The sequence below is a fragment of the Choristoneura fumiferana genome, chromosome Z, assembly GCF_025370935.1.
Source record: "Choristoneura fumiferana chromosome Z, NRCan_CFum_1, whole genome shotgun sequence".
Classification (NCBI taxonomy): domain Eukaryota; kingdom Metazoa; phylum Arthropoda; class Insecta; order Lepidoptera; family Tortricidae; genus Choristoneura; species Choristoneura fumiferana.
This window is the reverse complement of record NC_133472.1, coordinates 3,491,777-3,503,313: the sequence shown is the minus strand read 5'-3', so window position 1 is coordinate 3,503,313 and position 11,537 is coordinate 3,491,777. Positions and strand designations below refer to the sequence as shown.

The following is an 11,537-nucleotide window of genomic DNA, read 5'->3' as shown; positions in this document are numbered from 1 at the left end:
CGAGCACGCTGCGTTACCCCGCGCGATTATTTGCCGCCAGTACCGTATATGATCGTACGTGGCTTAACCCTTAATAAGGTAGAGGCGATTTAGCGACCACGTGTATAGATATGGAAATTCAACCTTATTGTTTTAGTAATAAGTTACAATATTCATTGCAATGCTGCCAAGAGCGCAGTCAGTGGTTTCGGCAATTTTGAATAAATATTAGTTTTTCTTTTACAAATATACAATTTTACTCGCAAATGTGATGAAAAACATTGTATGTCGCACGGGCGGTACTAGAATTACGAACATCGACTCATGAAAGCCCTGTCTTCGACTTCGGGCTTCTAATAGACTCGTTCGTAATTCCTTATTTACCGCCCTTAAGACATATGATACGGTGTAATGAGTAGACCTTTAGGTATATTTATCAATCCAAACTATCTCTGTCTCTCTGATACGCTCTTCTATCACCTGTCTCACCTGTACGGGTGTCAGCAAGTATACACGCAGTTTGATGCACGACTTGAAGGTTACGCATCAGGTTGGCGGGGCCGTAAGCCCAGCCGATCTTCCAGCCGGTCACCGAGAACGTCTTCCCGGCAGAGCCTATGGTGATCGTGCGTTCCCACATGTCGGGCAGCGTCGCTGCGAAGTTATAAACACGGTTAGCCTTTCGAGCGCGGAAGGAAAAAAAAACCTTGCATTCTGGCCTCTTTTACAATATAATACAATACAATGACTCTTTATTGTACACCAGAAATAGTCAGCGATACAGAAAAAGGTACACAGAGAAAATCTTTCAACAAACAAAAATAGAGAAAACAAAAAATAAAATAAATAAATAAACTAATTTAAATTAGAGAGGAAATCTTTTGTCTCAAATAATATCAATTACGATTACGACATCGATATAAATAGAAAAAGACAGCTTTTACACTGATCAGTGCCAAATCGTATGAAAGATTAAAGCTTTCTGTTCAATGAGTCGTACAGTACCGGACGGTTCACAAGAGCTGGCACGAATGGATTGACGAAAGTAATGTCACTTAGACCTTGTGTAGGAAGATGACAGATGCATTTTTATACTTATGTGAAGTGTATTCAAATATATAGATAGCACAGATACATTCATTCACTCATTCAGTCGATCCATTCGTGCCAGCTCTCTATCGTGAATCAACCTGTACCTTACTTTACTAGGACCGGGATACCACGATATCCGTCAGATAAGCATCAGTTACTATATTAATCAGATTCGCTAATACTCAGGTCACTTATTCTGCTGCCATAAGGAAAAAAAATAGAATCTGACAATTGTATGCGCCTTTTTGAGTCTGAAAATTTCTAAGAAAAATGACAGATGTTTTTTCGTGTAACGGCAGTATTTACCCACCAGATTGTTTTTCGTCAAATAGGTACTTTGTAAGCGACAAAAAACTTCGTTTAAGAAATAACAAAACGAATAAATGATGACGAACAAGATATCTGTCAATAAACGTGTCTTACGGATACACATCTGACGCAATCTGACGATTAGCTAAACTGATTAATACATTTATGGGAGTGGAATCGAACCTTGAATTTAAAGCCTTATGGTCAGAGATACTATGTATAGGGTTTGTTTAAATTCTTCTAGAATATTTCAGGGGGTATTAGGTTGACTAAACACCCATATACAGGTTTATCATCGGATCGGCCTTTGACGCTGTACAGTGTGAACATCAATGTATGGAAACATTTGTTAACCCTTTTCCAGGCACAGTGCATATAGCAACCACATAAATGTACACAAATATTCGACCTTGCTAGGTATGCAATATAATATGGTACAAATCGTTTAAATTCGTTAAAAATATTTTTCATTTTTAAATTAATCCTTCATAGGTAAACAACACAAAACTATGATTTATTTCATGGTAGCACATCTAAATTCGCGGGGCCTGGAAAAGGGTTAGTCACAATTTAAAACTATTTACGTTCAGTCAAATAAACCCTACTAAAATTTTCCGGAAGAATTCGTAAACACCTTGTAGGTATTGTAATTTTTTTTTTTTTAAATGACGATTACGAATCTGATCCAAACAGCATCTGACCAAAACGTACATCTGACTGACGATACCAAAATTTCCGGCAAATGCCTAAAACTAATTTCAACTCACCAATCCTGATATGCTTGTGTGGCTCATACACCATCCATTCATAAACCTCGTCCGACAAGCACAGCACATTGTGTTTCTTGCACAAGTTCGCTATGAACTCCAACTCTCTCCTATCAAACACTTTCCCTAGCGGATTGTGCGGCGTATTGAGAATCAGCATCTTTGTCTTTGGGCCGAAAAGACTGGTCAATTCTGCTTCGTCCAGTACCCAGTCAGCGGAAGAAATGACGCCTGAAGTTTTGTTCTGTAAAAAATAATTGCAAAATGTATAATCCAAATAGTGAAATGGTGCCCAGAGCTAAAACATAAGAGGAAACAACAGTACAACCTTTTCACAATAAATAGGTATCCCGGTGCGTTCCTCGATAAGTACAATGTCGGGGTATTACGATATACATCAGATACGTTTTTGGTCAGATGCAGTTTGGGTCCGATTTTTATCGTTAGTTTCAATTTTAACAAGCTTAGCTAATCGTCAGATTAATTATTTTCCCAGATGCTTTCGCCGTAAGAAATGTGACAACAAACGATTATCGTAATTTTTTTTTTTGCGCCAAAACCTTTATTCGTATTGTTACTCTTAACCTAAATAAAGTATCTGGCCTGGCCAAAAACAAATATGGCAATAAAGTGGTCGAACTAATCGCATCTGTTAAACAAACGACGACATCTGACGATTAGCGAAGCGGTCTAAAATCGCATCAGATCAGAATAGTATCTGACGGACATCGTGCCATGCTATGGCTCCCTGAGACAAGGTTGGACTAAAGCTACATAAGAAAAAAAACTTACAGGTTTCAAAGCTATGAATTTAGCGACGCCGCCCGTCATTTTGATCATGAAGTTGTAGCAATCGAAAAATGGTTCGATGACTATCACCTCGTCACCTTCTTCCACGTGACCTAAAATGGCAAGAAATGAAGACTCAAGGCTATTAATCTATTCAAATAAACATATACATATGCCGCATTATAGCCGGACTACTTATATTTAGTTTGATCTAGATCTAGGCGACAATTCTCAGTGTCTTCATCTTGTTTCCGATGAATGCGAGATTCGGCGATCAGTCCGTTTCACTTGGTCATCTCATCATTCAGCAAAATAGGTATGTACTTCAATGCGGGCTCCGTCTTTTGGGAAGTATCGGCAAAAACGTAATCATACAAGAGGATACGACCGGATTAGCCTCGCCTTAAGCCCGGTTCACGGTTTATCTGTCGTGTTGTGTCGTGACGCATCAGAACTGTATCGGTTTCATACATTTTATATGGTTGCGTTCACATTTATCTGATGCAGTGTGTTGTGACGGCTTGTGTTGTGTCGCATCACAAGCATAGAGAGAGAGAGAGACAAAGAGCATCACGACACAACACGACAGATAAATGTGAACCGGGCGTTACTGTAACAAGTGTCTGCGTTCTTTACTTTTACCGATGTTTGCCATTGTGGATCCTGCCTAAACAATGGCTTATATTTTTCTAACCAAACACCACTAATAATGTTTCTCTTTCGATTTCACTCTAGTCACTAGAGCATTTCTGGTAGAAAATACAAAATATTTAAAATTAAGAATATTAAAAAAAACAATTGACATGACAGATTGACAGGACATTACAGGCCAAAAAATGCGTTGAAGGCACAGGGCGAAAGTCGCTTAATGCTATTTATATATGAACGCGTTTCTGCGTTCAAGACACTGGGCGAAACTAACGAAAACGCATATATGCGTTGCCGGCAGTGAATGCGTATCTAAGTCATACCATGTGATCTAAATACGACAGGTAACCTGCTTACCCAATATGGCGGCATATAGGGCTTCGTATGCACCAGTGGTGACCAACACTTCATTGTTCGGGTCGATCTGTCGACCAATCAAAGGCGAGTACAGTTTCGACAGCGCCTGCACCAGTCTCGGGTGACCCTGAAACAAAAAGACCTCAAAAATTTAAAGGTGAAAACAATTACTTAAACCAACGATACCTATTTAAACCTCAAATTATTTTATATAGATAGGTATGATTTGAATTTTAGATCGGATTGAACGTTGGGTGATGAGTCGTTTGTTCGGGAAATTAAGGAAATACATAATAAAATAAATCTAATATATAAAGTTCTCGGGTCACAATGTTTGTGACCAAAGTTCTCCGAAACGGCTTGACCGATTTTAATGTTTTTTTTTGTGTATATTCGGTAGGTCTGAGAATAGGATGTAAACTATTTTTCATACTTCTACGCGGACGGAGTCGGGGGCAACAGCTAGTATAATATATATCAATTAGACAATGCAATATTTATTTAATTAAACAATGACATTGTTTTTGACTTTGTTTTACGCTTATAAGTAGTATAGTCGGGTCAGGAGTACTCTAAACCGACGTGCATGCATGAAAAGATTGATGAATGTAGAGGAAGCGAGAGTTGTATTGTATGCCAGAATCGTAGCAAGTGGATGTAGTCTCTGCCTACCCCGTTGGGAAAGAGGCGTGATTTTATGTATGTAGTATAGTAGGTACTAACTAAACAAGAGAAGTCTAATTTAAAATGCTTGTACAAACACAACACACTACAAAAGCAGTGAGGGTTGATTTCTTTCGAGGGTTTCTCTCTTCATAATATTAATATACACCTATACTTTACCATTACTTAAATTAAGGTTTTTGCTAATTTTTAGGACTCCTTGTGATACTGTACAATTTAGTGTATCACAAACGCCAGAACTGTGACGTAATTCATTTCCTAACCTGTGATAATGATAATACAGTCAACATTTAGTAAGATAACTTGTAGGAAGTAGGTGCTTCATGACTTCATGAGGTCAGACTTAAAGGTCAGGATTTATCAGTAATGAAGTCAGTAGAATGGAACAACTTATGGGATTGCTGATATTATGACATGACATCTAATTTTAAGATAGGTACCTACTAATTTGATACGTTACATTTTGATACTTTGCTAGGGCTTCAGAAAAAGCGAAGTTGTCTTTTTCAACCACAAGTTTCAGCTGAGTTGGTGACGCAGTGGCGAGGAATTGGTAAGTGTGCGAAGATCATTTAGGGCACGAAAGGTTAAAGCTCTTCCAACATGTTTTTGCCAGTTTTTAGATTACTCATCCTACTAATCCCCTATCCCTACAAATCAACGCACGTACAAAGAGCTCCTGGCGATATACCTGCGCAGTGAGCGAAATAGGGACCAAATTGGCGGCGGAGCAGCGGGAGGGGGCGCAGGAGCGCCGCGCGGCCGTCACGCCATTGGCTTGTTAGTTGACAGATGCGCAAACGTATCCCTACCACTAGCCACCCAGAGCTCTTTTTACGTGCGTTGACTTATACTAATATTATAAATGGGAAAGTAACTCCGTCTATCTGTCTGTTACGCTTTCACGTCTAGATCCGCGCAAACGAAGTCACGGGCATAATATTTGTGTGTGTGTGTGTGTGTGTGTGTGTGTGCGTGCGTGCGTGCGTGCGTGCGTGCGTGTGTGTGTGTGTGTGTGTATTGCTCCTTCACACTAAGGCAGCTGGATTTTGGGAATTCCCGGAAATTCTATTCAACTCCTGGATCTTATGGTGTACGCGTGCGAAGCCGCGGTAGACACTGGTTAATTTATAAAACAAATAATCATTCCTGTCTTCAATGGCACCCACCTAATAAACATTTTATCGCGGCTCTGTTTGCTTCCGTAGATAATCATCAGGTCGTAAAATAAGACACATTATTTAGATACCTAAATGAAAATCAGCGGAGAAATTTACTCAATGATGTAATGCTTGGCTGATGTGACAAGGAATTAGTTATTATCAATTGTGAGATGTAATTTTTTTCTGGTTAGTTAATGTTTTGCCCTATGGGCTAATGTGACAAATTTGTACGTTGCCCGTTTCAAATAAAAAAAAAAAAAATGTAATGCTGCTTAGAGATCCAGTGAATAATAAGTATATGTTTTTCCATTATGTTTTGTCGGATAAGTTCGTATTTTATCTTGCTTACTCAATTGGCCTCAGTAAACTTCAGTATGCTAGATGAGACAGCAAGATAAATATGAACTTTTCCGACCAAACACCATGGCAAAACATTATTCATTACATTTGTAGTTATTTTGGAATCAACTTCCGTCAGCAGTGTTTATGGCTGACTAGGTAGGTATGCTACGACATTGGGGCTTTGAAGTAAAGGGCCTACAGGATAAATCGTCAATTACTGGCCACCTTTTACTAAAAATTAATTCTATTTATATAAATGGAATTCATTTAGTATAAGGTGGCCAGTTATTGAATGGCGCTCAGTAACTGACACCTTATAGGTACGAAAACCCGGATTTTACCTTTTTTTCTTTTTCTTAATCCCATGGAAAAAAATTAAACAAAGGTGTGGCTGTTATCGAAAAATATTTGCAGTATTCAGGATATTTATTCTTTCCACATTCGTCAGAAATCGATTTCCCATTATAAAACTGTATTTCATAATCAAGAGAAAATATTTTAATTTATTGATGGAAATCTTTGTTAGCATTTACACTTTGATATATTAATTTACGTATAAGCCGCGTATCCATTAGAGCAGCCTCAGGCCGAGCACCGCGAGCCGAGCCATATTTTGTCGGTTTTTTGGCCGTGCTCAAAGGAGCCTCAGTCTGAGCCGTGCCTTTGGCAGCGTCTCCACTTGCGCGGCCTCGGAGCGAGGCAGCCGCTCGGCCCGAGGCTGCCTCTAGTGGATACGCGATACGCGGCTATACAAAGAGAATACTGTTTTCGTATGCATAATTTGCATAATTCGCGAGACGTTACTCAATGCACTAATATTCGAGACTGAATTCGGAATCGTTTTTCAGTGAATCTTGTTGTGCTATTTTGTTTATTGTTGACATTGTTGTTGTTTTATTGTAGTTAAGTTGTCCATTGTTTGGTTTTCCCTTGTTTTCGTTCATTGTTGCATAAAAGGATGGACTCCGGTCCAAGTACTTCTCGGTCAAAAGACGACTTATAAGTTGTCTTCCGTAAAAAAGGCTCTTTTATCGAAAATAGAAAAAAAAAAAACATAGTAACAACAGAGTTTTATCTAATATTCTAGCTGCCCCATACCTTGAGATCCCCTGAAATGTCACTTTGACAATGACGAGACTTTGTTTACATTTTTTCCATAGGATTAAAAATGAACTCAGTTTATAGGTGATTAGAATTAATTTTTAGTGTAAGGTTACCAGTAATAGACGATTTACCCTACTTTCTTAAAAGGCCGGCAACTTGTACTCATGGGCAGTGGTTATTGTTTCCCATTAGATGACCTACTTGCTTGTTTGCCTCCCTGTCATAATAAAAAAAGACTCACAAAACCTCGTGTGTACTGCTGCATCAGTGGGTTGTCCGAGGAAGCTATCTCTGCCAGCGCCTGGGTGGCATGCTTTGGTGCATGGTAATCCGGGAAGCCCTGTCCAAGGTTCACTTGGGGCTTAAATTTCGCAACAAACTCTATGTACTCAACCCTGAAAAAAAAAGGTACAGACATCAACTAGGCACAAAGGCACAGACAGGTACAGTGTACAGGTATCTTACATATACAGGAGTGTAATTTGTACAAGCTTTTAACCTGTCACATGCCAGCCCCCACATAGATTTGCTCTCAAAATGTCCCCATGTATTAAAAAAAAAACATTTTCATCAATCAGTGGACAATTTTGCCAGTGTATAATGGGTTTTGCCATTATAGGGTAAAAAATATAAGAGGTAATGGTGGATGAACAATGACATAGCAAATTCTCTGATATAGTTATTGGGAACCCATACTTCCCTATCCATACTTATAATATTAAAAATGCAAAAGTGTGCATTTGCATTTGTATGTTTGTTTGTCTTTCACATCAAAACGGAGCGACGGATCAACGTGATTTTTGGCATAGACATAGTTTATGGGCCATAGAGTGATAAAGGCTACTTTTAATTCCAGAAAAATGCGCAGTTCAAGAGGGAACAGCGCGAGATAACCGAATTCCGCGCGGGCGAAGCCGCGGGAAAAAGCTAGTATTATACATTTTTAATGAATGGTAGGTACATATATATTTTTTGATCCCACCAGTGATGTTCATGGCCACACAGGGGTGATTATATGATTCCACTGGCAATGCTTATAGCAGCCAACATGTTAAAAATGAAATTTTTACCAAAAACTAATTCTAATTTGGAATGTTAACTTGTTTGGGTATACAGACATGTTACTACTTCATGTAAGAAGGGCTTTTCTAAAGTTTTTATCGACTTAGTCCAATTATAATAATATAATTATTACGGATTTGCATCAGTGGCTCCAAGTAGTGGTGTGGTGTACATACACTATATAAGTAATAAGGACAGTTATTGGGAAATTCCCTCAGGGTAAACAGTTTACAGTGTTTATAACATTAATAAAGTGTACAATTTCCTTCTAATATTTTTTCCTTTAGTACCTAAAGTCATCAGCACCAATATCTATATCAGATATTTCTAGGGATGTAGAATGTGTCAGATATTTTGGCACACTGCTGTGGCAGATGTTAATGCGGCTGACTGTACTATGTCATGTTTCAGTTTCAGACCCTTTGGTCCTCTCTCTATCTAATAGGTATATAACATTCTCGGGTCAAATATGTTTGTGACCAAACTCCTTCAAAACGGCTTGACTGATTTTTTGTGTATATTCGGTAGGTTTGAGAATAGGACATTAACTCATATAATATATCATGTTAATTTTATATACTTATATGCGGACTGAGTCACGGGCAACAGCTAGTTTCTCTATATTTTTACTAGATTTTTGTTTTTAATTAACTATAATTAATTTCGACACAATTAATTCAATTATCACGAAGAATGTGATTAAAACCTACTTATTTAAAGGCAGCACTATATTTTATACAGCTAATATCTTGCTAAAAATTCATTCTTAAACATTTATTGAACTTGAGTAAATTTTATCATGCTCTAAAGTAGGCTCAATGATTAAAATGTCTACACACTTCAGCAAACATTTGTGATAAATCAAATATGTTATCATCAAGCATAATAAATAATGACAAAGCAACTAGTAAATTAAAAAGTTACGTAACTTTTTAAATTACTTTTTTTTAAGTGCGTTTTCCTTACCATACGCTCTTTTCTCCGGCACCGTATCTGCTGGGTAACTTGAACTTATCCATATTGGTGGCAAGCGGAGCACTGGTCTGTATCCTAGCTATGTCGTTCACGTTCTGACTCACAGAGCGGAGCCGGGCGCCTTCTGTGATGATCTGACGGGTACGGAACATTATTTAACAAACTAGCTCGGTTGAGTTTGCTGTAACATGTTAATTGCTAGAGGTAAAGCAATTGCATTATGATAGTATGACAGTGATAGTGTGACATCGTGATAACCTTGCTCGTTTGTCGTATTAGAGAAACGTCAACATGACATTTGCAGGATGGCTAGCTTAAAATATAAGTTCCCGTCTTTTTTAAGTAAAAGTTTTTTGACTTCACTGCTGATCGTTCATCCACCATTACCTCTCATATTTCGTTTTCTAGAATTTTTTTACCGTACAACGGCAAAAACTACTAGACACTGGCAAAATTGTCCTCCAATGGACAGAGCCATATTTTTCTAAAAAACCAACCAAGTAAAAGTAATATCAGCAGTCCTGGATTTGTCAATAGGTCGTAAAGTACTATTCACTGGAAAAAATCAATTGTGTAAACAAATGTGGTGACTGACATTGACACTTGACTGACGACTGGCTGACTGACTGACTGACGTTGGCTCTAGTGATGTGAAAGCTCTTTAAGATACTTCAATCAGCAGTAAATAATTATTTTGAATTTACTCATATTTCATTATTTATGTTTTCCCTAAGTTTAATTTTTAAAAGTGGCGAATCACGTATTCTCTTAGTCCTGTTCAAGAGTCATTCACAATGTTTCCATGTCCCTTTTAACTTAAAATGTTTAATAGCATTTTCACGAAGTTTTAGAATTATATCTTCAAATATATATACCTAACGTTTTTTTCATACAAACTTACACTCCCCTTTATACCCCTTTAAGGGTAGAATTTTTAAAATGGTGAAACATGTATATCCACTAATATTTTTTGACGTATATTTTCCCCATGGTTTATGATGGAGTATTTTAGAATTGAAAGGGTCAGTTGAAATATGGATTAATTTAGATTTTTTTCCTGCTTAAGTAGCGTAGTAGAAAAAGGCAACCTGAGATATGTGTGCATAGGAGAAATTTGTATCTTGACTCCTGTCCAACGGTGGTGTAGGGGTTATAGTACGCAGTACGGATTGCTGAGGACCTAGGTTCGATTCCCAGCGCTGGTCTCTTTTTCTGGTTTTTCTGTGCATCCATGTCTCAGTTTGTATTTTCGATATAATTTAGAAGAGGCATTTTTAAATTTACATAAGACAGGGAAATGAGAGTAGACACAGGGAAGTGATTCAAAATGATTTTTTGGTCCAACAATGGACTTCACAGTAAATATGATACTAGTAAATTGAAATCTACATAATTTCCACTATAATAGTCTTTTATCGTCCAACTAGTGTTTACCCGCGGCTTCGCACACGTAAATCATTAGGTCCAGCAGCTGAAATACCGGGATTTTTAAAAATTGACGTGGGAATTCCCGAAAATTAAATCGTTGTTTTCATTGACATTACATTAAAAACAATCATGGTCAAATTTCATGACAGCGGTTAGTAGTTCGAAATTTTATCCCTATCTCGTGGGAATATCGAAATAAAAAGTAGGCTATGTTTTATTCCAGATGTCAAACTATATCTACATACCAATTTTCATGACTCTAAGCTAAGCGGTTGTTATTTCAAGATTTTATCCCTATCCCATTGGAATATCGGGATAAAAAGTATCCTATGTTGTAATCCAGGTTATCTAACTTTTCGCCAAATTTCATCCAAATCCGTCCAGCCGTTTCAGCGTGAACAAATAACAAACATATTCACTCACTCACTCACAAACTTTCACATTTATAATATTAGTAGGATTAGTAGGATATAGTAGGAAGTAGGATAGTAGGATAGGATTAGAAACCTTTATAAACCTTCATTAAATATTGTAACTTAACACAAATAATTAATATCTACGAATAAATTAATTTGCAGAGCCAGCCATAATTATCGGTAGGTAAGGTTGGTTCAGTCAAATAATTAATTTTGTTGGTACAGCACTAAATTTCCAGAGACTAGACCGACCATAGACCAACTTCGGTGAGGAAAAAATTATCATGTCAATTTGACAAATATAACGGATTTTCGTCTTCCAATTTATTCTATAAAATAAACATATTTACACCATTATTTAATGATAAAATGATTGTTAAAAACAGTGGTGAGCTCATTGAGATGTGAATATGATCGGGATT

The 11,537-nt window shown here is 37.5% G+C and overlaps 1 protein-coding gene across 1 annotated transcript; it reads right to left on the bottom strand.

Annotated features, from left to right (window-relative positions):
• Positions 1 to 479: 479 nt before the first annotated feature.
• Positions 480 to 9,556, bottom strand: LOC141436988 (kynurenine aminotransferase-like). Its single transcript, XM_074100185.1, is given in 7 exon segments — positions 480 to 505; positions 508 to 633; positions 2,148 to 2,391; positions 2,940 to 3,049; positions 3,942 to 4,068; positions 7,476 to 7,629; positions 9,263 to 9,556. Coding segments are annotated over 7 exon segments (948 nt in total). The 5' UTR covers positions 9,424 to 9,556.
• Positions 9,557 to 11,537: the final 1,981 nt, after the last annotated feature.